The sequence below is a fragment of the Paramacrobiotus metropolitanus genome, unplaced genomic scaffold (assembly GCF_019649055.1).
Source record: "Paramacrobiotus metropolitanus isolate TYO unplaced genomic scaffold, Prichtersi_v1.0 Parri_scaffold0000094, whole genome shotgun sequence".
In the NCBI taxonomy this organism is placed as follows: domain Eukaryota; kingdom Metazoa; phylum Tardigrada; class Eutardigrada; order Parachela; family Macrobiotidae; genus Paramacrobiotus; species Paramacrobiotus metropolitanus.
In genome coordinates this window covers 138,820-165,542 of record NW_026570314.1, presented here as the reverse complement: position 1 = coordinate 165,542, position 26,723 = coordinate 138,820, and the positions used below count along the sequence as shown (strand labels likewise).

General features: G+C 44.7%; 7 protein-coding genes and 1 long non-coding RNA gene across 10 annotated transcripts; 3 read left to right on the top strand and 5 right to left on the bottom strand.

Moving 5' to 3' along the window:
• The first annotated feature begins 1,346 nt into the window (after nucleotides 1-1,346).
• On the top strand, nucleotides 1,347-4,689 carry LOC129596733 (alpha-1,3-mannosyl-glycoprotein 4-beta-N-acetylglucosaminyltransferase B-like). The gene is made up of 8 exons (XM_055494078.1): nucleotides 1,347-1,712; nucleotides 1,792-1,941; nucleotides 2,291-2,591; nucleotides 2,693-2,768; nucleotides 2,869-2,980; nucleotides 3,155-3,396; nucleotides 3,902-4,324; nucleotides 4,405-4,689. The coding sequence occupies exons 1-8, from the start codon at nucleotides 1,610-1,612 to the stop codon at nucleotides 4,438-4,440; spliced, it is 1,443 nt and encodes a 480-aa protein (XP_055350053.1). The 5' UTR covers nucleotides 1,347-1,609; the 3' UTR covers nucleotides 4,441-4,689.
• Nucleotides 4,690-5,018: 329 nt separating this feature from the next.
• On the bottom strand, nucleotides 5,019-6,188 carry LOC129596713 (BTB/POZ domain-containing protein 2-like). Its single transcript, XM_055494059.1, has 5 exons — nucleotides 6,066-6,188; nucleotides 5,829-5,925; nucleotides 5,263-5,330; nucleotides 5,106-5,206; nucleotides 5,019-5,046 (listed from the first exon to the last, which is right to left on the bottom strand). Exons 1-5 carry the CDS (start codon nucleotides 6,186-6,188, stop codon nucleotides 5,019-5,021), a joined length of 417 nt encoding a protein of 138 aa, XP_055350034.1.
• Nucleotides 6,189-9,667: 3,479 nt separating this feature from the next.
• On the bottom strand, nucleotides 9,668-10,756 carry LOC129596712 (BTB/POZ domain-containing protein 1-like). Its single transcript, XM_055494058.1, has 4 exons — nucleotides 10,692-10,756; nucleotides 10,234-10,393; nucleotides 9,988-10,164; nucleotides 9,668-9,883 (listed from the first exon to the last, which is right to left on the bottom strand). Exons 1-4 carry the CDS (start codon nucleotides 10,754-10,756, stop codon nucleotides 9,668-9,670), a joined length of 618 nt encoding a protein of 205 aa, XP_055350033.1.
• A 1,088-nt stretch (nucleotides 10,757-11,844) lies between these two features.
• LOC129596711 (BTB/POZ domain-containing protein 1-like) lies at nucleotides 11,845-13,009 on the top strand. Its single transcript, XM_055494057.1, has 6 exons — nucleotides 11,845-11,916; nucleotides 12,003-12,187; nucleotides 12,267-12,402; nucleotides 12,544-12,640; nucleotides 12,700-12,800; nucleotides 12,894-13,009. Exons 1-6 carry the CDS (start codon nucleotides 11,845-11,847, stop codon nucleotides 12,906-12,908), a joined length of 606 nt encoding a protein of 201 aa, XP_055350032.1. The 3' UTR covers nucleotides 12,909-13,009.
• A 919-nt stretch (nucleotides 13,010-13,928) lies between these two features.
• Nucleotides 13,929-17,161, bottom strand: LOC129596685 (kelch-like protein 20). 3 transcript variants are annotated; one of them, XM_055494020.1, is made up of 9 exons: nucleotides 17,035-17,161; nucleotides 16,614-16,841; nucleotides 16,265-16,541; nucleotides 15,960-16,188; nucleotides 15,035-15,685; nucleotides 14,860-14,946; nucleotides 14,588-14,803; nucleotides 14,355-14,453; nucleotides 13,929-14,276 (listed from the first exon to the last, which is right to left on the bottom strand). In XM_055494020.1, exons 2-9 carry the CDS (start codon nucleotides 16,691-16,693, stop codon nucleotides 14,248-14,250), a joined length of 1,668 nt encoding a protein of 555 aa, XP_055349995.1. In that variant the 5' UTR covers nucleotides 16,694-16,841; nucleotides 17,035-17,161; the 3' UTR covers nucleotides 13,929-14,247. The 3 variants fall into 3 exon arrangements, with proteins under 3 accessions (XP_055349995.1, XP_055349994.1, XP_055349993.1); XM_055494019.1 differs by lacking the exon at nucleotides 17,035-17,161 and having other exon boundaries at nucleotides 16,265-16,378; nucleotides 16,445-16,541; nucleotides 16,614-16,993; XM_055494018.1 differs by lacking the exon at nucleotides 17,035-17,161 and having other exon boundaries at nucleotides 16,614-16,993.
• A 3,894-nt stretch (nucleotides 17,162-21,055) lies between these two features.
• Nucleotides 21,056-21,452, bottom strand: LOC129596673 (uncharacterized). Its single transcript, XR_008691463.1, has 3 exons — nucleotides 21,385-21,452; nucleotides 21,234-21,298; nucleotides 21,056-21,166 (listed from the first exon to the last, which is right to left on the bottom strand). It is a non-coding gene; the product is annotated as an uncharacterized LOC129596673 (long non-coding RNA).
• A 901-nt stretch (nucleotides 21,453-22,353) lies between these two features.
• Nucleotides 22,354-22,801, bottom strand: LOC129596766 (uncharacterized). Its single transcript, XM_055494116.1, has 3 exons — nucleotides 22,762-22,801; nucleotides 22,526-22,685; nucleotides 22,354-22,463 (listed from the first exon to the last, which is right to left on the bottom strand). The coding sequence occupies exons 1-3, from the start codon at nucleotides 22,767-22,769 to the stop codon at nucleotides 22,407-22,409; spliced, it is 225 nt and encodes a 74-aa protein (XP_055350091.1). The 5' UTR covers nucleotides 22,770-22,801; the 3' UTR covers nucleotides 22,354-22,406.
• Nucleotides 22,802-23,749: 948 nt separating this feature from the next.
• LOC129596709 (BTB/POZ domain-containing protein 1-like) lies at nucleotides 23,750-25,521 on the top strand. Its single transcript, XM_055494056.1, has 8 exons — nucleotides 23,750-23,913; nucleotides 24,010-24,075; nucleotides 24,231-24,390; nucleotides 24,456-24,640; nucleotides 24,792-24,813; nucleotides 25,106-25,202; nucleotides 25,262-25,364; nucleotides 25,425-25,521. Exons 1-8 carry the CDS (start codon nucleotides 23,750-23,752, stop codon nucleotides 25,519-25,521), a joined length of 894 nt encoding a protein of 297 aa, XP_055350031.1.
• The last annotated feature ends 1,202 nt before the right edge of the window (nucleotides 25,522-26,723 follow it).

Sequence of the window (26,723 nt, the reverse complement as noted above, 5' to 3'; positions counted from 1 at the left end):
TATTAGGATTTTGCTCATACCAGCTTATCACCCCGATGGCCCAATACAAGAAATTTTTACTAGTACTACTTACATTTTTACTATTATCATTTGTATTTTTTGTTAAGCTGGCTAATACTCGAGCCTTTCCTTGAACAAATGGCAAATTTTAAAAAAAACTGCAGCATGCAAATACTAGCCGGTGACGGAGACCAAGAGGTCACCGCGCCCCAGCCGTCACCCTTGAGACAGGATAAAAAGGAAAACCAGAAGTGCCACCACTTGCACAACACACGCATAACTCATTAAACAAACAATGATTCTGAAGCATGACCCGGCTAGCAGAGAAGAGGTGTTTTGGTTATGAATGTTGTTCTCTTTCGATCGGTACTTATTAGTTTGTCCTTGCACTGGGATACAAAGTACTTGTTAAATTACTTGGTCTTGAATCTTGATACATGCACAAGAAATACATCTGATAGATGCGAATTGGTGCTAAAGAAATTAATGTCCTTGAAACATACTTACTAGTATCATGCGTGATCAAGAATCCGAAATTTCGAATATTATGCCGCCGATTTCCGGTTTGTGTACTGTACATGTATACCTGTACAAGAGCGCGGCGTTGCAGGTTCAGTTTTACTTATTTTTATACACATATGTATTGCGTGTCTATGTGTCTTCATACACACATTGCCGCCGGACTTTTGGTAACGGCACCCAGGAAAATATATCGGCAATTTGCCGGTTTATTTTCCTTTACTAAAATGGGATAAGTACTGCAACTGAAGCACTGCCCTACAATGGTATGTACAATACATAATTAACGACTCTGTACTCCTTTAGCCGCTGTCGGTTTGTTTCGCTCATGTGCTTGTCCTTACTGCGGACCTCCAGTTCTGTCGTAACTCTCCCTATTTAATCAAATAGAGCCCCGACTTTAATCTCCTCACTTTAATCTGCCAGTGCATTAATTGGTTATTAATGACGTATTGCGCAATTGCAAGTGAACAATTCACCGTGCATGTGAACACGCTATAACTGTGCGATTTTCAGGTTTTTTGTTGCCGGTGTCATTGCACTCGGTGCATTAACAGATGTCTCGTCACCTGCTCAGGCTGTCCTAAACATTTTTGCTACCTCGCGCTTACCTTACAGGTTGTCAGGTACAAAGCAAATCGAAACTAGTACGGGTACAATGTACATGCAACCAGATTCAGCCTGCAGTCAAATATCAGTCAGTTAATAACCTCATCACAAAACAGCAGTGCCGTTAATTTGCCAGATTTGTACGGTACGAGTACATATAGATGTACGCCGTACGGTATAAATGGATGCTCCAATGCTTACCGCGCAAAATGTAATAACTCACGCCAGATAAAGCTATGGCAGCTATGGATATTCATAAGTCAGAAATCTGAAATAAAGAAGGTTTTTGCCCATCTTCTCACTCCTATCTTCTGGGCTTCTTGAACAAATCGACTACCGTTGCTTACGGTTGAAATTAAAAGTCAAAAACTATTCTTGCACAACCGTGCCGAATGCGCATGCGTGGGATCACTTTAATGGTATACGTTTTTTGTTTTATTGTGAGATTTTTAACGACTGGGATGATGTTGATCTATTCCCAATGAAGCGGTTGAAATCAACGTCAATCATTGTGCTATTGTCGTTGCTACTGGCCTTCTGTGTGTTAGTGATCCTATTGCTGGTGTTGCAGTCAAAAACATGGGGTTCGTATACCGCATTCCGCAGCACCGATAACGTACCCTATATAACTGATCGTGAGCCACTGTTCTAATAATAATTCAGTTTACAAGTGCGCGAATGGAGGCGTTCCACGGGACGGAAGCGGACCGGTACCGCTGTCGTTACCGACAGTATTGCAACGTATGCCGCATTTGCTCGCCAAACCGGATGCTCTGGTCCCGCGACGGCTTATAGGGAAAGGACGAACAGGAGGTAATGTGATTTCTTTACAAAATTTCTGAAGGCTCATACTGTTTTAGACATAATTATTGCCACGTTGTAGTTAGTCCGATAACTCGAAGAACACTGTATAAACACTAATAATTATGATTTGCTGCAATATAATTGCCAGTTATTTTTTATTTAACTTAAACATTAAAAGAAATACTGAAGCAACAGCGTTTTTGCATCGACGAGATAAAAAAGAACTAAACTATCTAGACCGAAAACCTACTATATTGTGGACGTAGTAGTTAGTGTTTGTTTATTACCAACGTTTTTTTTAACGTGGTGAGAAAAACACTGGCCTAAACAGAATCTTCATCACAATACATTCTTACAGTTTCTGTCGTGATCGGCATCCCGACGGTGCGGAGATCATCGGCGCACAGCTATCTGGAAGAAACGCTGGATTCCCTGTTAAGAATTGAAGATAGCAAACTAGAGACCGATGTATTGGTCATCGTCATGGCTGCCGACATTACCAACTTAAGCGCCGTGGACGCGTTTATCAACGATTTACGACAAGCATACGCCCCGACAATCGAGAAAGGAACATTGGAGATTATCGCTCCGTCCCCAGAGTTTTATCCTGATCTGCATCATATACACTCCGCCCTGGATGATTCTCTCGAGCATCAAAAGTGTGTTTGAAGTCTTTCCAACTTTCCTTACTTTCAACCGTTTTCAATTGCACTAGTGATTCCAAAGCAGAAAGAAGTCAAACTTTTTTTTCTTGTTGCAGATGGCGGACGAAGCAGGTGCTGGATTACGCTTACCTGATGACCTATGCACAATCTAAAGGATCAAACTATGTTCAGGTATGTGTTTTGGAGCCCTTCACAATCTGCTTGTTGTATCAGACAAACCGTCTGCTACCATGCTATGTGGTTTTGCAATTGGTTTTTCACTGTTCTTCAGTTGGAAGACGATGTGGTCGCCGTACCGAAATATTTATCCACGATCAAAAGATTTGCACAGACGAAAAGGAACAGATTTATCTTCGTTCAGCTTAGTGGCGCGGGTTTTATTGGTACGACTATTAATTACCAGCTTATTATAAGCCTATTATTCTGACTTTCGAAGGCAAACATTCATGTTCACAAAGCGTATTGTACGAGTACATACGTGTCTGTCTGTACACCACGTAATCGAGAAAATTTACTGTTTTATCGTGTGTTGAATATTGCGGTTGTGGTGTTTCCAGGCAAGCTTTTTCGTACCGTGGATTTACTACCGTTTGTGGAATTTCTCCTTTTATTCTATGAAACCAAGCCCGTAGACTGGCTGCTGACCAGTTACGTTTCGCTCCATGTCTGCCCGGAAAACTCCGCTGTCAGCGCCTGTAGGCAAGCCAAGCAACGCGCTGCGCCGCAGATCAGTCCCCCTTTGTTCCATCATATTGGAATGCATTCCTCTTTCCAAGGAAAGACGCACGATTTACCGCAGGTACGCCTAGAACTGCTCAAGCTACTGACTATAGAAAACTTTCGCATTCGGCATCTGGAACGCATGACTGTCTCGATGGGGAAATTTGATTATTCCCAGCCTTAGGTTCTGTGGAAGCCGTAATGTCACTGGAGCGATCATTTTACTGAAACTGCTGATGTACCGCTTCGAAAAAGTAGCAGCTTTGTAAGTTGGAAATGGTTTTAAGGTCACTAACTTATGGTTGCCAGAACAGAAAGAGCACCGAACCACGGGCTCAGTTTATTAAGCGATTAAATCGCTTGGAAAAAGCCGAAACTAAAATCGGATACAGCACGGCTGGTTTCTGATATATTTGCACTTATCCCCGCTTACGACAAACTACTGATTAGAACATGTAAGCATAATACGAAAAACCGATGGCATAATTCCAGTCAATACTGCTGCTTCAGTGCCAGCAGGATAGCATAAACGGGTAAATACGTGAGTAACACAAAGTTTTCAGTCATGTTAACTACGTTTCTAGGAAATCAGCTCCGGAAATGTGATCCTGTTTATTCCCCACAAAAATAATCCTCCCGCCCAAACAGTGTGGACCACCATGAAGGTCTATCCCCAACATGATTTGGAGTACGCGTACAATGGGAGCAATTACTTCTGGACTGGGCATTCCCAAGTGAACGACACAATCACCGTAGAATTTAGGGACCCCACCGTCGTCACGCAGTATCTTTTCAAGTCAGGCAACGCTCAACATCCAGGAGATCGGTTGTCCGATGCGGTGGTAGAGGTAGCAACGCCTGCGGGAAGGAATCAGACGTATACCTGGCGCGAAGTGGGTCGGTGCTATCGGGGGATTGCTCGAGGCACACTGACTACGGGAGCAGCATTGTTGGCCATCCGAATTAGGATCCTCAGCGGCAGCGAGTTCGGCATTGTAATCAAGGAAGTACGTTGCTATCGGCACTGGCTTATTTTAAAATAACGGAAGTGCGGGAAGGAAAATTTGCACGGTGCGTGCTTTTGCAGATCTGGATTCGAACTGCCGACGTAAAGGTGAGTTGAGATTTTCCTTACTGACGTCGCGCTACTCAATGCTCATACAGTGGACCTCGGCAATCATGTTCCTTTAACAACGATGTACAACGATGGATCGGGATCGTTCACATGATATCAGATTGGTGTCCAATGGTGTATATTGCATGCCACTGACGGCACTTTAGTTGTTGAGTTGACCATACCATCCAGCTGAATGGATATCAGCGGAACGGCAGTCATAATTTACGCTTCTTCTGCAATAGTTACTACTTTATATTTGTTGCATCCAATTGCTCAACCGGATCAGTCCGCAGTCTGATAAGAAAACAAATTACCATACCAGGTTACTGGATACTCGCTTATGAAACAAAATTTGCCTGATCTAGATAGTGGATAATGCAATTTAGTAGTCAAAATTAGTTTACACAAAGAGCCAGTAAATTTATCAGAAAGACAGTCAGATTTATAACATCCGTACTTCTGTACCGGCGCAAGGCAGAATCGCAGATCAGGATAAAACCGTAGACGCGGGTTCAGAAACGCATCTAAAGAGTCTGGAACTACAACGAAAGAATTTTCTCAAAATCCGTCTGCAAACGAAAGGATCACGCCACTTTGGATCCGCTAGAAAACCTGAAAAAATCCATCGTCATATATAATTTCTATTTTCCATATCGGCTCGAAGTATTTACTCGAATTTATCAGGCAGATCAGCGTCCAGGGTGAGCTGAACTTGCAGCTTCAAGGAGAAGTCAGTAGGACTGACGTAGCCGTTTGCCGGGTCCAGTAATTTCTGGAAATAAAACATATACATGCAAACATTATGTACAAACAAGCAAATTCCTTCACCTCCATAGACATATACGAGAATCCCCAGCCACAGAAATTATTGTTTAAAGACAAATGCTCGGACAGTTCTGCAAAATTTAAGCATTTCTTTGCGGAGACCACAATCATTGTAATAGGTTACGATTAAAGCGCATAAACGATTGTACGTTTCTCGATTGGCGCAGTTTCAGTATTCCAAGGAAGCAGGCGCAGTTCAGTATGAACCCAGCCAGTCCAGGAAGCCGATTTCGGGTACCCAGAACACCGCACGTAAAAGCCAAGAGTAGCAGACTCGCCATCTGGTTCATTTTTTTTGACGTAGATGCTCCTACAAAAAGGTGCATTATCACTGGCGTCCATCTTCGCTAACTCTGCGAATTTCTATTCTTGACCTTACAAAGCAATACCCACCACAAACGGTTCCTGACTGATATGGGTTCGCTGATGGTATACGACTCCTGCAGTTCCCGGACGTCAGGAATCGTAAAGTTAATCGTACCCTCTTTGCGTATACATATCTAGAAATGTTGGATAACTGGCATTCACACTTCCGCTGCAATTTTTGACGAGAACTGAAACGCGCTTACTGTGTCGGGGCTCCGTAGAGAACGACAGCGGCGGTTTGATGTCGGCGAACTTGAAGTGGTAGATGTCCCACCCTTCCGACTGTAGCAGCAAACCGCTCTAAATAAAATACAAGCTTTTACCAAACAAATTTGTTCTATCCCAATTTTCACCAGTTCATTGTTTCGGCAAGTGCTAACGAACATGTCAAAAAGTCTAGAGTTTATTACAAAGGCAATAAATGCGTAGGAAGACCGTACCTGCAAGGGACCGTCCAGCAACTGAGTATCGGTCAAAAGCGGAAATCGGATGAGAAACAACGCCTGGCCTAAAACTTCGCGCCGATTGGCAGAACTAGCATCCATGTGTTTTTCTTTGCACATGTTTGCAGCCCACCTGTCAGAAGGCAATGCGACCAGTTAGAATTTTTGCATTACTAAGCAAAGCTGCTACAGTCTGGTTACCTGTCAACCGCCGAACAAATTGTGTCTTCGTTGGCGGTCAACGTATCCCGTAGGAGGATGGTGCGGAGTGCCTCGTGTCCAATCGCACAGAACTGCTCCGATTCCCAGACGGTTATTGGTGATTCATCAATCAGGCCTAAACACTTCTCCAGGATGCTCGGAGCAGCGGTTTCATAGAGAACCGCCTACGCGAGACAACCTATCATTACGAGCCGAAGCAAACCGTGGCAAAAGGAGCGGACACGGCTTACATTATCCAGCATATCTAGGCAGTTCCCGAAGCTCATGTTATTCAGGATGAAGTCCGTGCAGATGGTGACCAGCAATGGCAAGTCATACTTGTCCGCGCAGCGCAAGGTGTGGAAGACATTGTCCAAGGTGATGTGTTCCACGGAATCGGTGTAGATGTACCTGCGCAGTTTATTACGTTAACATTAGTGGTGCTGGTGATCATATTCGCTGCAGAGAACGATAAAGAGGTGCATGATGCTAGACACACCTGAGCATATTAACAAACGCCTCCGGGAGAATGTCAGGAACGTCGATGGGAGCTTCGCAGGTCTCTTGGACGCTCCCGTGGAACATTGTACGGAATACAGCGCTGCGGACACTCATGATGAGCCTGCATGTACAGTATTATACACTAACACGAACACAAGGAATCCTTCAAGCGAAACCGCAAACTTGTATTCGAAATGATGTTCAGACGTAAGTGACAGCAGAGACTCACCTGTGAGCTGAGACAATCTTCACGGGTCCGTAATCTCGACCCACGGCAAACTGGACATCGCTCAGTTCGCTAGAGACCAAGATGTCTTGCATGCCATTACGGATTTTAGCGATCCCGGCGCGATTTCTATCATCCGAGGGTGGAGTGGGATTCTTAGACTTAAACGATTCTGGGAAACGCAGGTTGGTGCCGGATCCCGAGACAACATCATCAGGAAATTGGGCATGTAAATCGTCCACGGACTTTCTCGGGAAGCAGCCCAAGAAGAACTCACGCAGTTTAGAACACAGCATTGTTTAGAAGTTACCCGATATGTATCGAGTATTTCGCCGCCGTCAGAATCTTTGGGTTGTGTAGAAATTTCTGTAAACTGTTGAAAGCACCACGAAAAGATAAAAGTAAATCTAGTGCCAAAGCGAATCTATCGAGGATATTATCCTGATCTCAAACCGTCGTTTCCAAACCTAGATTCCGTTTACTACAGCACAGCTCAGCTGCCGATCAAAATTTCACTTCGCTGAATACAGAATAGCTACTCATACCCACGGAGGCCGATTTTGTTTCCATGCCTATTTGCTTGGATCAAATACGACAGTCGGCTATAGCCGGCAGTTAAGATATAGCAACAAAATCGATGGCAGACACGTTGGTAGTTAAAACCGTGAGCTGCATAAGGTAAAGGAACATCTCGCTACGATGCTGTCTGCAACAGTATGGATTGAATTTAGGCGCCCGGAATGTAGGCGTATGGATTGAATTTAGGCGCCATCGAAACGCAAAACGCACCCGCATCCGGTGACCTTCCGCCTACATTACCAAAACCACCTGCAAACTGGACGAAAGCTGAAAAGTTGATTGAAGAAGTACAGGCATCCGAAAATATTTGAAGTGCTTTCTCGGATTAAGTCGAAGTCTGGGAATCACTCTGACAAATTCGCCATTGACCCTTCGCGTCTCAGATAAATTGTCAACGTAACAAGAACGAATATTAGCAGATCCCTGGCACAACTGAGCGAACTGTACCACAAAGGCTGTGATTAGCAAAAGCCGTTTCCGGTCGCGAAACGTATTTATTAGCAACATTATGAGAAATTTAGGGTGCAGTTACAATTTTTCATATCCCCTTTGCAGAATACTTAACCGAAAGATCTTCGCTATTATTTCGAATCTTGTTTTTTGGCCTACTTAAATATTTTGTGGTTGAAACGGGGCGGAGAATTAGAGAAAACGATTACTGAAGTATGAGCGAGAACTGAAAAATACCAGACAAGTACACTTTTTCGAAACAGAAAAAATGTTTGCGAAGTCAACGCAGAAAAAATGTTTTCAAAATGTTTTCTTCGTAAAACAGAAAAACCTTTTTCTGTGTCAAGGGAAACAGAAAAGTATGAATCCTGTATAACAATGCATATTTTTTTCTCCGATAACACTTTTTAATTGGTACAGACAACAAGTAGCCCCTATCAACACTACGTCACAGTTAAACCAAAGCCAATAGATTTATCAGATAGACCATAAATCCATCTGCAAAAAGTTTCGATATAACACAGCCGCTGAACCGCAATTACAAAGACTACCAACAGGATAATTTTACAAAAGTAATCGTTCTACAGAAACAGAATTTGTACAAAACTAAATTGTCTACAAGCGAAACTAAACTGCGAAAGTATCATACGGCTCCGGAAACCGCTTAACCAAACCGATCGTTCTCACGCCATGTTCCCGTTTTCGATTTCGTTAGTACTTTTTTGTCAACCATTCAGTGGGACGCTACATTTAGGCCAGTTCAGCCGTAAGGTAAGCGGTCATCTGAGCTTGCAGCTTCAAGGAGAAGTCACGAGGATTGACGTAGCCTTTTGCCGGATCCAGTAAATCCTAAAACACACACCTACATCAAGACTGTACATCAAGTCAACTGTCTGTATGTATAATTATGCATTTCAGGTTTTCAACCGCAAAAAATGTTTTATACCTTCATAGATATATACTCGGAGTATCCCCAATTGTCCGCCTCCTTGCAAAATAGATCGGATATCGCTAAAGAATTGGAAACATACATAAGCAAAAATATAAGCACATGTGGAGATTATCGTGACCCTACGGAAAACCCTACGTTTTTTAATAGGTGCAGTTTTAGCCTTCCTGGGTAACAAGCGAAGTTCTCCAGTAACCCGACACGCCCAGTGGTCGGGTTTCGGATAGCCAGAACAGTCCATGTAGAAGCCTAGCGTAGGAAGCTCACCATCCATGTCCTTATTTACCATAATGCTCCTGCAATATCATATATTTGAATGACGATCTCTTTGTACCAAATTGTTAGATTTCCTCTGACGAACGGCTCCGGCTCACCAAGCCAGCTTTCCGACGTAAACGGGGCTGCTAGACACCGATGTTTTCGATAGCTTTCTCACATCCGGAACCGTATAGTTCACGATACCTTCAGCGCGTACCTCTACAAGCGTCATGCAATTTCAACAACATTGCTGGAGCCAGCATATAATGGAAAAAGCCAATGCATTGGTAAGCGGGTACTTTGTCGGGATTCCGTAGGGAACGGCAGCTTCGGTTTGACGGTAGCGTGCTTATAATGGCAGATGTCCCAGCCCTCCGATTGCAGTAACAAACCGCTCTGTAGAACCATAGTATGTCATGGAACAGGTCAACTGTTTTATAGAAGCGGAGTGTCTGCCTTATTGATGATACACGGGTGCGAAGCCCGTATCTTCAGGGGACCAATGAGCAGCTGGACATCGGTCAGGAGCGAAAATCGGATAAGAAACAACGCCTGGCCCAGTACTTCGCGCCGATTGGCGGAGGAAGCGTCCATGTTTTGTCGCGTGCACATCTTTGCGGCCCACCTGGCGTGCACATCTTTGCGGCCCACCTGACGTGAAACGGTTGTTCAAAAGAACACATACCGTGCACTGGCTTTCTTAAACGTATAGTTATCATTAAAATATGACGACGAAAACGGGCCCACTTGTCAACCGACGAACAAATGGTGTCTTCAGAGGCGGCCAGCGTATCGCGTTGGAGAATCATGCAAAGTGCCTTGTGTCCAATCGCACAGAACTGCTCCGACTGCCAGACAGTGTCCACTGATCCATCAATAAGGCTTAAACATTTCTCCAGGACACTCGGTGCAACATCCGCGTGGAGAACCGCCTGCACAACACAACCTGTCAGTATCTTCTGTACTGAAATGGCAGCAAAGGCCGGCGCAAAAAAACCTACATTATCCAGGATATTCAGGCAGTTGCCGCTGGTCAGCCCTTTCACGATGAAATCACAACAGATTATGACCAACAGTGGCAAGTCATACTTGTTAGCGCAGACTATTGTAGGGAAGATGTTTTCCTGGGTCAGGTTTTTCACGGCATCCGTGTAGATGTAGCTGCAATTCGTCGGGTTGGTTGCCACTAGCGTTACTCAGAAGGATAACATGCATTGCGGGGGACATACCTGAGCATGTTATCGAAGGCCTCGGGATGGACGTCCGGGATTTCGATGTGAGCCTATGGGGTCCTTTACACTTCCAGAGAACCTTATTCGGAACATTTTATGGAAGACGGCGCTTCGGATGCTCAGGATAAGCCTGCATGACATCATTGTTCAGAGTCAAAGAATCCGTCAAATGTATTGGTAAATTAGGAGAAAGTGGCGAACAAATTGAACTGAAAACGGAGACCCACCTGTGAGCTGGAATGATCTTCACGGCACCATAATCCCACCCCACGGCGAACTGGACATCGCTCATATCGCAACTGTCTAAGATACGCTGCAGGCCATCGCTGATGTTAGCGATTCCGGTGAGGGTTCCTGAGTCCGAGGATGGTGTACGGTTTTCAGACCTGAGTCAACCGAGGATTGTGAGCAGTAAGTTAGAACTGAAGGTTCGAAGACAGGCTAAGCAGAACGCAAACAAACCAAACACAGTCAAGCGTGGACTGTATCGTTTACAATCAGCGTTTCAGCAATGTAAAGGAAATGGCAGCAAATCCGATAAATTCATATCTTGAGGCTTACACCTCAAAATCAAAACTGGCATTAATTTTATTGTTACGCAACTGGCTATAGCGATAAAGCCGGTTTACATGTATCGTATCTGTGCAGCTAGCTGTGACGTCCACTGCGTGGGCTATCTAAACGTACTTTCATGTAGAAAGAGCTTCGCTTTCCCTTCAGATTGTCAGAATTCGAGCGACAGTACGCAGTTGGTTAATCTTCTGTTTCGGACTGCTTGAGGCCTGTTTGGACTGTCTCCTTAAGAAATTTCGTTGTCCATTGAAAATACCTTGATGCCATGTCTCAGATTCCGACACCATCATCCGATTCAGGAAATCGCGCCGGGATAGCAAGGATCAGTGATGGCATGCAACACATTCTGGCCTCGAGCGAAATGAGCGATGTCCAGTTCGCAGTGGGAGGAGACTATGGCGCTGTAAATCTTTGCAGCCCACTGGTGAGTGAGTCCTTACTGTCATTTTGGCCTCTATGCCATTCTTCCCCAAGATGAACGAATCCGTCTGACGGATCCCCTGTTATCTGTGCTTATGCAGACTCATCCTGAGCGTCCGCAGCGCTGTGTTTCATATGATGTTCTACGGGAGTGTCCGAAAGAGCTGTACAGCTCCCATCAAGATCCCCGACATTCTTCCTGAAGCGTTCGCCAATATGCTCAGGTGTGTCTATCGCACACTGTTTCTTTGTCGTTCTTTAGAGCCGCTGCTGCAAATAATAACGCAACAATCTGTGCAGCTGCATCTACACCGATGCCGTGAAGAACTTGTCCCAGGATAATGTCTTCCACACACGGGCTGCGCGGATAAGTACGACTTGCCATTAATGGTAGCCATGTGCGCCGACTTCATCTTGAAAGAGCTCAGTGTCAGCAACTGCCTGGAAGCGCTGGAAAGTGTAGGTCTTCTCGGTTGGTTTTATCCTTTGTTACGAGTATGGCTGGTTGAACACCTATAACAGACATTAACCGACTGTTGCGGCAGGCGGTTCGCTACTCGTATGCTGCACCGGGTATCCTGGAGAAATGTTTGTGTTTGATCTATAAATCATCGAAAACTGTTTGGGAATCGGAGCAGTTCTGCGCGATTGGGCAAGATGAGCTACACACCATTCTACAACGGGATTCGTTGACCGCCAGCGAAGACATCATATGGTCGTCGGTTGACAAGTACAAGATTTCACCATTCCCCTACCTGATGGCAAAAAACCGCGAGCCCGTTATCTTTCTAGCAGCTTGTTTCCGGCAGGTGGGCTACCAACATGTGCAAGCAGAAGCATATGGAAGCTTCCTCCGCCAATCGACGTGAAATGCTGGGCCCGATGCTGTTCCTGATTCGGTTTCCGCTCTTGACCGATACTCAACTGCTGGATGGACCAGTGCAGGTGCGGTCTTTGCAGCGACTGATATTCTGATCAGATTGGTAATGGATCACACCAAGCACTGGCTTTAGCAGCTTTTGACGCAGATTAAAATATAGTTGCCTATGACGAAAAACATTTTAAATGAACTGGACTTTTTTCCAGACTGGATTGCTGCTGCAGTCTGAGGCATGGGACATTTACCACTACAAGCACGCCGACGTCAAACCGCCGCTACCGTTCCCTACGGAGCCCCGACAGTGTTAGCGCGTTCGGCTTTCTTCGAAAACTGTAGCCGCAATTTACGAATGCTGCTTGTAGATGTGGATGTTGAAGGCGTTGAAGGCGTCATTAACTACACGATTCCGGATGTCAGAATGTTGGCGGAGACAACCAGCGGTAACAGTCGGAAATCTGCTTTGGTGAGAAAACTGCCTACTCATAGTGGAAATATAAGCAAGAAAAGCAGACGAAGAACAGGCAGACTGACATCAATGAACTGCGTCGTTTTGCAGGAGTTTACGTGCTAAGAAGGAAACTAATAATGCATCTGCCTATCTTGGCGTCTCCCTGCGATGTTCTGGCTGTCCGAAATCGACTTCGTGGACCTGCTGGGTTAAAGGAGGCATGCTTTTGCTGCCATGGAAATTGGGAGTTGCACCAGTTACGAAAGGTGTGTTATAGTTAAAGACCGTGGCACGGTCGTCGCACGCAGACGCCGTGGAACGGTTTTGGGCTTGATGACAATTATGAAGAATCATCTTGAGGTTTGTGTAGAAATGAAACATGGCTCTTGAAACGAATTCTTCTTCGTTTTCGGTTTGTGAATTCAGTAAATTAGTGATTCAATTAGCAGTTAAGTGTTGTTCCGATAATGGTGACGAGTATTGCGGTCAGTTAGTCAACCGTGTCACGGCATTTTTCCCAAAAAACCGTGCCACGGCAATAACTACCAGCAACCGTGTCACGGCATAAAGTAAACGCACCGGGCCACGGTTCGTTGCGTTCAGTACCCAGATAGTTTGTAATTGATCGCATGTTTTATTAGTTTGCAATTTCTCGAGGGGTTTTGTTGCTCGCAGTAGATGCAATTTCAGTGTGAAGCCAGCATGCGTGTTTGATACTTTAATTTACTGATGTTTTCTTTGCATGTTGCTATGCGTAAAGATGTTACCCTGGCAGTGGATAAAGACGAGACATAAATCCAAGCTGTGAAAGACTTTGTTTTGGGCTTGATGACACTTATGAAGAATCATGTTGGGGTTTGTGTAGAAATGAAACATGTCTCCTGAAACGAATTCTTCTTCGTTTTCGGTTTGTGAATTCAGTAAATTAGTGATTCAATTAGCAGTTAAGTGTTGTTCCGATAATGGTGACGGGTATTGCGGTAAGTTAGTCAACCGTGTCACGGCATTTTACCCAAATCAGTTTGCCCAAATAACCGTAGATTCCTGCATTACAGACATAAACACCACACGACAGTATTGTGGAGACCAATACTGGGCTAAAACCGTGACACAGTTATAAAGCTTTATAAGCTTCACGAGCTTTATTAGGCTGAATTAAAGAACATCGTACAACGAGAATACGTTATTACGCCATCAAAATCGTGCACATTAGTTTGCGACCTCTGTCCATGAAATCGTAAGGAAACTTCCACCATCCGTTACACAAACTTAAATCTTAAAGGAGGTTCCATTGAAAAGAAGGAAGGAAACATTGCTGTCACGAAAATAACAACATACACACAAGTTGTAAAAAGCTGTAAACACTATACAAACTTGTATACAGAGGACTCCCAAACAAGGACCGAGGCCGGCCATATCTGCAGAGTTTAAACCCGTACAACGTGAACACAGGATCGCTTGGTTATAATCTGACGCATTTGTGGGGCCTCTCTAAAAGCAGAACGTAGGAGATTAGGGAAAACTGGTAAGGGAGCAATCTGCAGACCCAAACAAAGTTACAAAAGTCACCTTCTGGGTCGTACTCGTCCTCGCGCAACCGCTTAGGTACACTGTCTTCAGAACTGGCAGCCGATGCGGTACGGTTATCAGGATTTAAACCAATTACACCTATAAATAACACACCACGTGCACGCTTAAAGAATTTCACACGGTATGCAGGTACTATTTACAGGCAGTTTCACTGCACCTTGAAAACTACACAAAATATATAAATATACCACCTTTAGAAACACACTACGTACGTTCGGGTATATTCATAACAACAGGGCAGAATCCGATCCGTTCTTCAATTATGGTCTGTCCCTGCTCAGTCCAACGAGAAGGCAGTTCAGTTTCGTCCAAAACTTCAACAGTCTCTTGCATAATGTCATCCAAAAAGGCAGACATTCCACCCATCACATAAATTTTATTATCCAGAAGCAAGACTCCAGCAAGACCGCGGCAGTGCGTCAATGGACCTGCAGACGAAGCAAAATTAGGGACTTCAAAATCACACACAGCCGACACCTCCAACCATTTCGCTGCCATTTATCCGTAATGGGATTGTACGCATCCACGTCTCGAACGGCGCTGCTGTCACGCGGATGCCCATTGAATCCTCCTGCGCACAAATACAAATCGTGCTGACAACTGCCATTACAAATCCGCTATTTCTATAGCCCTCACGCACAATTTCAGAACCTACTTACCGATAACGTAAATTAACCCACTTGGCGCAACGCAGGCAGTGCATCCATAGCGAGGTTTCGGCATTGGGGCCATTCTGGTCCACTCATTAGTTAAGGAATTATACCGCCAAACAATGCAGCAGACAGAGTAATTCTGCGACATGCCCCCAAAAGTGTACAAATACTTGCCCCAAGCAACAGCTGCAAAGGAAGCCAATGGAATTGGAAGAGGGGCAACAAACTCCCACCGATTGCCGCATGGGTCGTATCGTTCCACTGAATCCAGCTCGCAGCGCCCAGGCTTACCGTGTGCCTCGGTTGGCTGTCCCAAACCGAAACCACCCACGGCGTAGATATATCCGTTCAATGCAACAGCTCCGAAATGTACGCGCGCGGCTTGCATCTCCTGCATCAGGTGCCACTTATCAGATATGGGATCATACCGCTGAACTGCACACGTTACGGTATCCATATCGTCTTCTGGAACCATTCCCCCACACATGAAGAGACCACAATCCATCACCACAGGCCTAGCATCGCGAACGACTGTAGGCATCCAAGCCAGCTTACGTTTCGGTACCCGCAACGAAACTACAGGATCAAAACAATCCACCCCGTACCAGTTCTCGTCTGCGTCTGTTCCACCAACGAAGAGAATGGTTCTTGTCCAATCTAAAGCAGATAACCCAGCAATGATTAAGCTAACAAGATCGTGGAATTCAAGCCACGACATCACAATTGTAGATGACGACACCAGGTATGAGTCTTGCTTGTTGCAGATTAAGATCGGGATTCACAATTACACGACATCATTAACTGGAAATCGTCACATCCTTGCACACCATAATTACTTCTTGGATATCAAACATTCCAAAAAAAGTTAACACCGAATATCGCTCTAGGTGTCATCGGCAATATAGATAGCCTATGCACTAAAAGTTGTTACCAGACAGCTGCGGAACGGTGAAGCCCGGTTCAGCCAGGGAAGGTCCAACTTGCTCACCCGAATCTGCACTGCCAGTGCAGCAAGGTAAGCCCAACCCGTCAAGCACTTCACGGAGATAAGGTGTCCTGGAGACTGGTTCCTCCCGACCCCAACGGGACACACCATCAACAAGCACGCTTTCCGGAATATGCATGCCGCACGTCGCTGCATAACTAAAAAGGTCCACAACCTACACAACACACCCGAGGTATGTACTTCATTATGAGTTTTGGAAATTGGCAGTACAGAAAACAAATTTCCTTCACCTCTTGCTTTTCCATGCTAACGAACTCAGGGCTGCCAGAAATCTCGCTCAAATGTGCCAAAATAAATCTTTTGATTCGTTTCTCCAAACTTGGACAGTTTCGAGTCCGGATAAACTGGTAGATGGATACGCAATTGGTCGTATCGAAGTTTTGATCTAAAAATCGACAACAGGCACCCACAACAATCTCCACTCCAAGGTACAATGCTCCGTCCAGCAGCTCGTACACAGTTTCCCACTCGATTGCAATCTTTCCGGAATACACAAAATCAACAATTCTGTTCAAAAAAGTTATCGGTCAACAACAAAGTGATAGTTTTGAAAACCGAAAAAAAACGGGAAGTACGTACTGCGACAGAACTGCGTTAGGCACCTCAACCAGCGGGATTATTGCCTGTGTTATCGATTCCACCATACGCGACCTAAACATAGCCCGAAAGTAGCTGCTGCTGGCGCTTAATATCGCGCGATGACAGGGTAGATCGACGGGTTCTCCATCACCTCCGCGAAGGACTATATCACACAGAAAACGCTCCGCCCGCAAGTCTGATAATCCATCGAGAATGCTGGAAGGCTGGCTGAACAGAAAGCGGTCCATCTCGGCGACGCGAATTAGTTTAATAATAATACAATCAGTATAATTATCCGCACACTATTGGAATAAATATAAATCTCGACCAATAACAAACAGTATTCTCTAAACTATTTTGCAAAACTGGCGGTAAGTACTGTAAACTATTTTGCAAAACTGAATCCACACGATTGACTTACACCACAGAGTCTGGTGCACGGGAAAATTCAAGCTCAGTATACCCACTTTGCTCCCTGCACAAGTCTTTGATGTTCTGCTTTCAATTTCAAACTATTTCTTGGCGAACTGTTCTAGAATAGATAAAAATTTTATTTACGTATTGCCAACAGAAATCTGAAGTAATGACAAATTTAGAGCTCTAAAATTTTCGTTATCCTGGTTTGTTGTGGTTTTTGGGGTGCCCCTGACAGGGGCAGGGGCTTCACAGTTAAGTAAACTGGCAACGTGTGCCCTGCCCGGTGGGAGGGTGTCTCGTGCTGAATACCCGGTCGGGTGCAGGCAGCGGCCGGATACAGTAGAACAGGCAAGCTTTACACTCGCTGCCATTGTGCGGAATGGTACTGTATCTACACGAATGGTACTAAATACAGTAGTAGCACCGTGAGTGCCGTTGCACTTAAATTGTAATTGTGGCAACGATGGAACAGTGCTGTTTAAACTTATTGATTTTTCGAAGATAACTTGATATTATTAGGAATTTTTAGCTTGAAAGCGCAATTTCTGGTAGTACGTTTTATGATACTTCATGTGGACCATTCCGTTCCGTGAATAAATCTGCGCGAGCATACACTAATTACAAGGAATATTTCACTACGTTAACTGAGAATGCAAAGGTTATCCTCTTCCGACCAAAAGATCAATTCTATGCTGTCAATGTGGAACCGACTGATCCCAACGCATTCGCTGAGGCGCCCGAGCACCTGCAGCCAGAACCTGTTGAATTTGAAGCGCGGAAGCCAGATCCACCCTTGCTGGAGGGCGTGAGGCTGCGCCCTTTAGACCATATCGTGGGAGCTGGAACAGCAAAAGAGCTGGAACAGCAAAAGCTGAAAAGGGAGAAACATTTGCCTGAAGAAAAGAAAACGCCTCCCATGAAAATTCGCATACGTTTTCACTTCTATTTTATAATTTTACGTCTTGTAAAAAGCTCTTTACAATGTACCGTTGTGCACAGTGCGGTGCAGTTTACATCAGTCTGTGGATTTATTTTTTGCTGTTTATTATCTGACCGTGCCACGTATTCAGAGCACGTTTTGTTTGCTTTTCGTTGTAAAGCCGTCACTTAGCCGTACTACGGTTTAAAGAAACAGTACCATTTTGTGTTGGCTCTTAGCCGTGCTACGGCTACCACCGCTGTACTTCATGAGGTCACCGCAGCTCAGATTCAGAAAACCATTGATAAATTATTTTGTTAGGTCAATGTCGTCCGAGAGCCGCTGACACACGAAAATGATCGGTACGGATACCAGATCACCGACGGTGAATTTCAAGAATACCCCGCTGCGGTGGTTGATCCTTTTCTTACCGGTATTGCAATGCTAGAAAAGGATGAGGAAATATCTGAGGAGGCGATCATGTGCCATCTCGGCAATTCATAGTTCGATATTAGGCGCGGTATAATAAACGAGAAGAGAAGTCCAGCTACGATCAACAAAATTCTCATCGGAAAACTGGATGCAGAAATGGTTGATAGCATCTGGAGCGAATTCCTTAAAACCATCTTTGACGTTCGCGGTACCAAACACATGGAGATAATTGTGGATTTTCTAAACTTGGTTGCCAGACCAAGTTTCAACATGAAAACAAAAGAAAAGGATACATTAGTGTTCCGATAACCCATCGTTTCATTCTTAAAGTATATACAGCATCTTAATTTTGCAGAGATATGCGTTTTCTTTAACCCAGAGAATGTTATTTGGGGACATACTAAATTTATTTCCATGAAGGTAAGGGTTTTGTACAGGAAAACACTTGGGTGCCCAGCACTCACTCACATAACTGTATTTTTCAGGAACTACTGGATTCGGCAAAGGGATATATCAGTCCCAGTGACTTTTCCTTAAGACTGCAAATACAGAACTGACTTCCGTCTCTACTAATTTCTTCAAGAAGTGAATAACTGTAAATTGAGGCAGCATAGGGTTTTACGAAGTTACAATCTGCAGGCCAACGAAAATCGTATTAACTTATAAGAAATTTATAAAGCAGAGATAACCTTATAGAAAAGGTAGCGGTGTAATGCTTCCGTTTCCAGAGAGTGTGTGTGACAGTTCTTTTTTTGTTAATTTATTTGGAGCTGGTTACTCGTTAAATTAGCCCGTTTGTAGTTGAACCTTATGTTTATCGACACGTTGAGGTAAACTAGATACAGCATTTCAAAATTTGGGTGTTTCTCTGATAAGTCTCTGGGGTTGTATGAGCCGTAGCGATGGATGCAAGATTATCGCACAACGATCTGCATTTACATTGCGATGATTATTATGCATTGTGATTTGTGCAGACGTACAAGCTCTAGTAACGTTAACTACAACTTTGTTATCTCGACTTAAGGTGGCAGCATAATACATTTATTACGAACCACCACTCAAGGCACAAACAACCAACTGATTGTGGTTATGCTACAGAACAACAATGGCACACTGCAACCGCAGTGGTCATGCTAGATAGACGACACGCAGAGGTCACTAAAGGACAACACATTCTCGTGACATCAGTACCACAGCACTACGCCACATTTGTATATTCCATTGCTTACAACGGTTGCGCGACAACTTTTCGTTGGACTTTTGTGTCCAACCAAACGTTCTGCATGCGATTTGTGCAGATTTCGATTGGCGATAAACCATTTTTTGCTTTTGTTATGAATCTCCCTGATGGGCTGTGATAAAGTCACCATATCAGGCAAAGTCCACGTTACGGCATATGTGAAAACATCAACGTCGTCGAATACAGATGACTGGACTGGCGGAATTAAGGGTACACAGGGCTACGGTGTTGACCACTGGTTCCACGAACACTTTATGTGTGTCTGCAGTCATGTCTTGCAGAATAGCAAGCGATGCTTGACACAAGAATTCCAGTAGGTTATCGAATGTTCCTGACCGTGAGAATGCCTGAATAGTCAGTGAAATAACAAGCGATGTTTAATTACATTGTTCGCATTGGGCCGTGATAATGATTACAGCGCAGCCCAGATCTTGCTCAAATACATCTTTAAAGCCGACAACAACTTAATGTCGATCTACAGAACAACAACATTCTGTTTGCAGAGCAAATAAACCGTATTTTTCAGTACTGATGTTCTTTCTGCGCTGCATGTTTACTGTCTAATAACCTGGTATTGCTGTAAATGTGTGAGTGCCTACGTGCTAACTAGTAACTACGTCTACGTGGCAGCTAACCACCTTTTACTCCACGACTTTTCGTGCTGTTTAATGCGCCGCTGACGGAGGGCCCACCACAGTAAACTTTTGTGGCATTCAAATATTTCTATACTTTACATCAGGTGCATTTCCTCGGCATTAAATATCCCGTTGTTCTGATGATCAATTTACAATTACTCATGTGTCATTAAAAGAAGACCACTAAGAGCAACCGAAAAAGCTACACTTTATAACATCGAGAGTTCATTTTACTTTTCCGCTTCACCCATTGTAATATACTACACACTGGACCCCATGGATTGGCAGCTGCGGTTACTACCGTTTGGGCGTCTTCCATGCAAGGTCGCACGATATCTTACACTGTCAGCACTCAGCAAGAAACACATACCAGCTGACTTACACCGGAAGTCTCTGCTAATTCCATTTCCGGTTACCCACGATAAAACGTGAACAGACGAAAGAAGAAGATCATGGCGCACGGTAACAGGCTTTGCTGTAGCAAATCAAAGGAAAGCTAAATTTAAACAATGCATACTCTTTAGTTCTACCTTTCCAGCTGAACCAAATCCAACAGATTTATTAGAAAGGTCGTTTGATTTTACATACGTCCGCCTTCATAAGACATCGATATGATAACACAGTCACTGAACCGTAAATGCGAAGACAACCAACGAGATAATTTACAAAAGTGATCAATCTACAAAAACCGAATCTGTACAAAATAAACTGCCTACCAGCGAAACAGAATGACCAAATCCAACAACCGCTAAAGCGCTACGCATTGTCTTTAAAATTCACTTTTCGTCAACCATTCAATTGCACGTTACATTCATGCCAGTTCAGCCGGAAGATAAGCGGTCAGGTGAACTTGCAGTTTCACGGAGAAGTCCCTTGGATCGACGTAGCCGTTTGCCGGATCCAGTAAATCCTGAAACAAACCGACATCAAGGCTGTACCGACACATTTTAGACTTTCAAACGCACAAAATACTTCACCTCCATAAATATAAAATCCGAATATCCCCAACTGTCTTCTTCCTTGCAAAAGAGATGGGTTGTCGCTACGGAATTTAAAGCATACTTGTACATAAGAGAAAATAACAGCACAAGTTTCCGGAGATTATCGTAAACCTATGGTAACCCATACTGCTCTTAATAGGTGCAACTTCCGCGTACCACGGCAACAGGCGAAGTTCTGCGGTAACACGACACGCCCAACGGTCGGATTTCGGATAGTCAGAACACGACAGGTAGAAGCCCAGCACAGGAAGCTCCTCATCCGTTCCCTTATGCACCACAATACTCCTACACAATGATACATTTGTATGCCGTTTTACAACATTATTAGATTCGTGTACGACAACCGGCACCGACTTACCAAAGCAGCTTTCCAACGCGAACGGGGACGCTGGACACAGGTTTCCATAGCTTCCGTACATCCACAACGGTATAGTCCACGATGCCTTCAGCGCGTAGCTCTAGAAACGCCACGCAAGTTCAACACCATCGTTCCTGTCGACGGATAATGGGATAAAACGTAAAGCATTGTTACGCGGGTACTTTGTCGGGATTCCGTAGGGAACGGCAGCTCCGGTTTGATAGCTGCGTGCTTAAAGCGGTAGATGTCCCATCCTTCCGATGGCAGCAACAAACCGTTCTAAACAGACAAAATCAATTCAGCGAACGCGTGCAACTCTCTCCGTCTGACCATTGTTAGTCTCAGCGGCCTCCAAAATAATGACGGAATTCAAGGACTGACTAGGGCGCTTCTTGTCATGCGAATCCCAGTTTTGTAAAACAAGGATTATAAATCGATGTCAAGGCACTCTTACCTTTACGGGTCCGTTCATCAGCTGGACGTCAGTCAAGAGCGTGAATCGGATGAGAAAAAAGGTTTGGCCCAATATTTGGCGCCGATTGGTGGAGGAAGCGTCCATGTGTTTCCGTGTGCACCTTTGCGTAGCCCACCTGCCAAAAATCAGCTGATAAAACTTGGAATTATCAGCATTCTGGGGTTTCTTGCTAAAAGAGGTCTTTAATTACTTGTCTACCGCGGAATAAATCGTGTCTTCGCTGGCGGTCAGCGTATCCCGTTCGAGAATGATGCGTAGCGCCTCTTCTCCAATCTCACAGAACCGATCGGATTCCCAGACCGTTTTTGCAGATTTGTCAATCAGGCAGGCACTTCTCCAGGACGCTTGGTGCACCTTCGCCGATTCGAACTGCCTGCATAAGTAAAACTGCGCATATCTGCCGTAGCGGAATGAAACGAAGCCGAGCCAACCTACCATATCCAGCAGATCGAGACAGCTGTCGATACTGATCTGATTCAGAATAAAGTTGGTGCAGATTGCTCCCAGTAATGGCAAGCCATACTTGTTCGCGCAGCGCAGAGTGTGGAAAGCGTTTTCCCGGGAGAGATTCTTCACAGCATCGGTGTAGATGTAGCTGTAAATTTTGCTGCGTTGTCATTAGCGTCAATCTGGAAAGAACGATAATCAAACATTGTGCTAAACAAACAGACCTGAGCATATTAGCGAAGGCCTCGGGATGCACATCAGGCACGTCGATATGAGCTGTGTAGCTTCCCGGGATAGTTCCATAGAACACCTTATCAAACATTGCCTGGAGCACAACGCTACGAACACCCACGATGAGTCTGCAAGACATCAGTATACTCGCCAAGAAACCAGCTTGGAAATCACGGATAAGAAGGGCAAGTCCAGAAAGTGACATAACAGCGAGAATTCACCTGTGAGCGAGAAAAATCTTTTCTGCACAATGAAGCCGTCCCACCGTGAACTGGACATCGCTCCTTTCGCCGCTAGCTAGGATGCGCTGCAAACCGTCACTGATCTTCGCGATCCCGGCACGACTCCCCGAATCGCGAGACTGTGTAATGGAATTCAGAGACATGTCTACAGAGAATTTGCCAAAGTGAATTCACAATGGAAATTCAGGAATTCGGACCAGGCAGAACGCAAGTAATCGATCTTGCATCTGGAAGTCGCATAAACCGCTAAGGAACCACAGAATTTAGAAAATCCGAAGGAAATGACTATGCTTTAGCATTCACAGTACGAAGCTATATTGCATGGAAGTTAACGGAATACTGAAGTGGTGTACAGCCGGCAGAAATTTAATCCTTCACCTAAAGCAGCTTGAACTTCAGGCTTAAAAAACAGCGGAACGGAATGACCGTCGCCCGGTTGATGCGAATATACGTATTACACCGGGCCACCGGCTATAACAGCGTATCGGTTAAATTCCACTCTGCATGTGGCGCCCGCTTCGCGTCCGCTGTTTGCTTCGTTAGCTGTTAGCTTTCATTTTTATTTTTTATGACCTATGTAGCGGTGAGAGCTATTTCCTTCGGATTTTTCATATTCTGGCTGGTGAAATAGTAAACTGATTCATATGGTTTCTTGCATGGTTACACTGTCTGGGTTCTGACTTTTGGGTCTTACTTACCTAAAATTCGATTGTGAAATCGCCTTCACGAATCCGTTGTCATGTCTCAGAATTCGATTGCGCCGTCCTCGGATTCAGCAAATCGCACCGAGATCGCGCATATCAGTGAAGGCATGTACCTAATCTTAACCAGCGCCCAGCTAAGCGACGTCCAGTTCGCGATGGGACACGATCATGGTACCATGAAAATCTTTCCAGCGCACAGGTTAGTCCCCGCTGCCATTCGAATCTCAGTGTCCCTTTGATTCTAGCAACTCCTCCGACTGACTAATTTTTTCTAACTATCCAATCGTCGATACAGACTCATCCTGAGTATCCGCAGTGATGTGTTCGACACCATGTTCTACGGAAGCGTACCACAGAACTGGTCAGTCCCGATCGACATCCCCACATTCATCCCGAGGCGTTCGCTAACATGCTCAGGTGTGTCTGTCGTTCTGCGTATTGCTGCGTACTGCGTAGTGCGTATTGCCAGATACTGTACAGCGAAGATCGCAAATAACAACATAGCACCCTTTGCAGCTACATCTACACCGATGCCGTGAAGAACTTTTCCCAGGATAACGTCTTCCAAACGCTAGTCTGCGCGGACAAGTACGACTTGCCATTGTTGATCGCCATGTGCGTTGAGTTTGCCCTGAAGGATTTGAAAATCCCGAACTGTCTAGATATGCCGGATAGTGTGAGTTTTCTCCCGTGTTAACCACAGGCTGCTTACAACCGATTTTAATTGATTTTTTTGTGCAGGCGGTTCTTTATGCAAGTGTTGCGCCAAGTATCTTGGAGAAATGTTTGTGCCTAATTGATGAATCACCTAAAACAGTGTGGGAGCTGGAGCAGTTCAGTGCGATTGGACTCGAAGCTCTCCGCATGATTCTCCAACGGGATACGCTGACCGCGAGTGAGGACACGATTTATTCGTCGGTTGAGAAGTACATAAATGCAAGCCGTCAATTCTCTTTTCGTTCCACGAAAACTTCAGCTCGTTGTGTCTGTGACCTTTATCAACCCGATTTGGCAGCGCCTTTCTTGTATCATAGAAATGTATCGGCGATCGCAATTATATGAAGCGTTGTTTCTCAGGTGGGCTACAGACATGTGCAAGGTGAGAAACGTGGACGTCTCCTCCGCTAATCGACGCGAGATTTTGGGCCAAGCGTTGCACCTGATTCGGTTCCGCTCTTGGATGATACTCAGCTGCTGGATGGACCCGTACAGGTACGGTCTTCACCTGGCTTTCTGATTTATTTTCCGTAAGTCTTCAGGTCACAAGGGGTGACCAAAACAGACTTTGGTTTGCGCTGATCGTTAGGACCGATGGGAACATTGTTAGCGGAAATTGTAAAAGCTGACAGTATCTCGTTGATGAAATCTAATGGGTAAAATGCTTTACTCAGACTGGTTTACTGCTGCAATCGGAAGCATGGGACATCTGCCAGTACAAATACGCCGACAGCAAACCAGAGCTGCCATTTTCTACGGAGCCACGTCAAAGTCAGCATGTTCCTTCGTTAAGAGAGTTTCAATCATTTTTTAACATGTGTCATTTCCAGATGTGCGCGCTGAGGGATTCGTTAATTTTACGATTCCGGATTTGAGGGAGCTCACTGAGAAGAGCATGTACAGCGATCCCATTGCAGTGAAGAAGCTGCTGTGGTAAGCATAGCATAACAGAGAGAGAAATTTTTGAACGTCCAGACACTCGCCGTTTTGCAGGCGCATCGGCGTGGCCAAAAGCACTAAAAACGGATATCCGACTCTGGGTTTCTACCTCGGATGTTTGGGCGATTCAGAGTCTGATTCTTGGAAGTAAAGTAACAGTAGAATTCCGCCTGCTGCCCTGGAAAACGGGAACTGCAGCAATTAAGAAAAGTATGGCATCCTCTAGCATCTGTTGCTTAAGAACATTGCAAAGGTATCGTGTAATTTTGCAGAGGACGAATATCTGTTCTGCAAGGAGAACGTGGGCTAGGGAACTTCTAGATTCTCCTCTATGAAGGTGAGGATTGTGTGCGGGGAATCCTTGGTTGGATATGGCTTTCCAAAGCTTGTGTTTTCAGGAATTACTGGATCCGGCGAAAGGCTACGTCAATCCTGAGGACTTCTCCTTGAAGCTGCAAGTTCAGTTGACGGCTAGTGTCCCTGCTGGAGCGAATTAGTGCAATGGGTCACTGAGTGTTTTACGAATATGGACTACAAATGTTAGCAACTCAAATATTCAGGTTGAAAGTTCTGGTTGGCTGGCGATTCCCGGCGAAGGCCTGTGTTTTTCGTTCATTACCGATTTTTGTACAACTAATTTTTGTGGATTGGGTAATTTTTAAGAGTTCGTAGAATTCCGTCTGCATTGACTTAAAATAGGCAGATGAACCAGTTTTTTTCTATCGGTTTTGGTACAGCACCTTGTTTACCGCGGTCTCCTTTCGGCTTCCGCTTCCGGCAATGAAGTTCATTGGCTGTGGCGCTTAGTAATCACATGCCGCTGACATTCGAGAAAATTAAAAATTTCAAATTGCCCACAAACCTAGTACTGGTCACCAAAAATGCAGAATGCAAATAAACAAACAAACTTATTATTTATACAATTATTATTTATTATTTATTTATTATTACTTATTATTTATTATTTTCTATTTGTACAAATAAACGTTGTAACCAGGCCGCCCCATCGGATCTCAACCGTCGAGAGCGCATCAGAACCGTAAGTATCAACCGGAGGACAAACATTTTATACAAGCACCGCTGTTATCATAACCAAGCCAGCAGATTTGTGAGAAAGACAACACCCTTTATTTGGTACATGTAAATTAGCGCACAGAGATCAATACAAAGCCACGAAAACTAACCCTAAGTTACAAGGGCAACGGATTCCAGTAGGCTAATTCAACGACTTTCAGGTCCCATTGCGGCCTTAAAATTTGCAAAATAAAAATGCGTACAATAATCCTGTGAAAACGAAAGAATCGCTTCACCATTGTCCCGCTAGTCAACCCGAACAAAAAATAGGCAAGCAAA

Bases quoted from the DNA above. Each gene is read 5' to 3' on its own strand.
- LOC129596733 (XM_055494078.1), top strand. From the start codon at position 1,610: ATGAAGCGGTTGAAATCAACGTCAATCATTGTGCTATTGTCGTTGCTA. The intron at 2,592-2,692 runs GTGTGTTTGAAG...TTCTTGTTGCAG, and splicing joins GATTCTCTCGAGCATCAAAA to ATGGCGGACGAAGCAGGTGC. The intron at 2,769-2,868 runs GTATGTGTTTTG...ACTGTTCTTCAG, and splicing joins AAGGATCAAACTATGTTCAG to TTGGAAGACGATGTGGTCGC.
- LOC129596713 (XM_055494059.1), bottom strand. From the start codon at position 6,188: ATGTGCAAAGAAAAACACATGGATGCTAGTTCTGCCAATCGGCGCGAA. The intron at 5,926-6,065 runs GTACGGTCTTCC...TATTTTATTTAG, and splicing joins TGCTGGACGGTCCCTTGCAG to AGCGGTTTGCTGCTACAGTC. The intron at 5,331-5,828 runs GTAAGCGCGTTT...TAAATTTTGCAG, and splicing joins CTCTACGGAGCCCCGACACA to AACTGTCCGAGCATTTGTCT.
- LOC129596712 (XM_055494058.1), bottom strand. From the start codon at position 10,756: ATGAGCGATGTCCAGTTCGCCGTGGGGTGGGATTATGGTGCCGTGAAG. The intron at 10,394-10,691 runs GTGGGTCTCCGT...GACGAATTGCAG, and splicing joins AAGATCATTCCAGCTCACAG to CTACATCTACACGGATGCCG. The intron at 9,884-9,987 runs GTTGACAAGTGG...GTTTCACGTCAG, and splicing joins AAGACACCATTTGTTCGTCG to GTGGGCCGCAAAGATGTGCA.
- LOC129596711 (XM_055494057.1), top strand. From the start codon at position 11,845: ATGGTAGCCATGTGCGCCGACTTCATCTTGAAAGAGCTCAGTGTCAGC. The intron at 12,188-12,266 runs GTACAAGATTTC...TGTTTCCGGCAG, and splicing joins ATATGGTCGTCGGTTGACAA to GTGGGCTACCAACATGTGCA. The intron at 12,403-12,543 runs GTGCGGTCTTTG...ACTTTTTTCCAG, and splicing joins TGCTGGATGGACCAGTGCAG to ACTGGATTGCTGCTGCAGTC.
- LOC129596685 (XM_055494018.1), bottom strand. From the start codon at position 16,861: ATGGACCGCTTTCTGTTCAGCCAGCCTTCCAGCATTCTCGATGGATTA. The intron at 16,542-16,613 runs GTACGTACTTCC...TTTTTTGAACAG, and splicing joins CCTAACGCAGTTCTGTCGCA to AATTGTTGATTTTGTGTATT. The intron at 15,686-15,959 runs GTAACAACTTTT...TATCTGCTTTAG, and splicing joins CACCGTTCCGCAGCTGTCTG to ATTGGACAAGAACCATTCTC.
- LOC129596766 (XM_055494116.1), bottom strand. The intron at 22,464-22,525 runs GTAGGTTGGCTC...TTACTTATGCAG, and splicing joins GTCTCGATCTGCTGGATATG to GCAGTTCGAATCGGCGAAGG.
- LOC129596709 (XM_055494056.1), top strand. From the start codon at position 23,750: ATGTCTCAGAATTCGATTGCGCCGTCCTCGGATTCAGCAAATCGCACC. The intron at 23,914-24,009 runs GTTAGTCCCCGC...TCGTCGATACAG, and splicing joins AAAATCTTTCCAGCGCACAG to ACTCATCCTGAGTATCCGCA. The intron at 24,641-24,791 runs GTACATAAATGC...GTTGTTTCTCAG, and splicing joins ATTTATTCGTCGGTTGAGAA to GTGGGCTACAGACATGTGCA.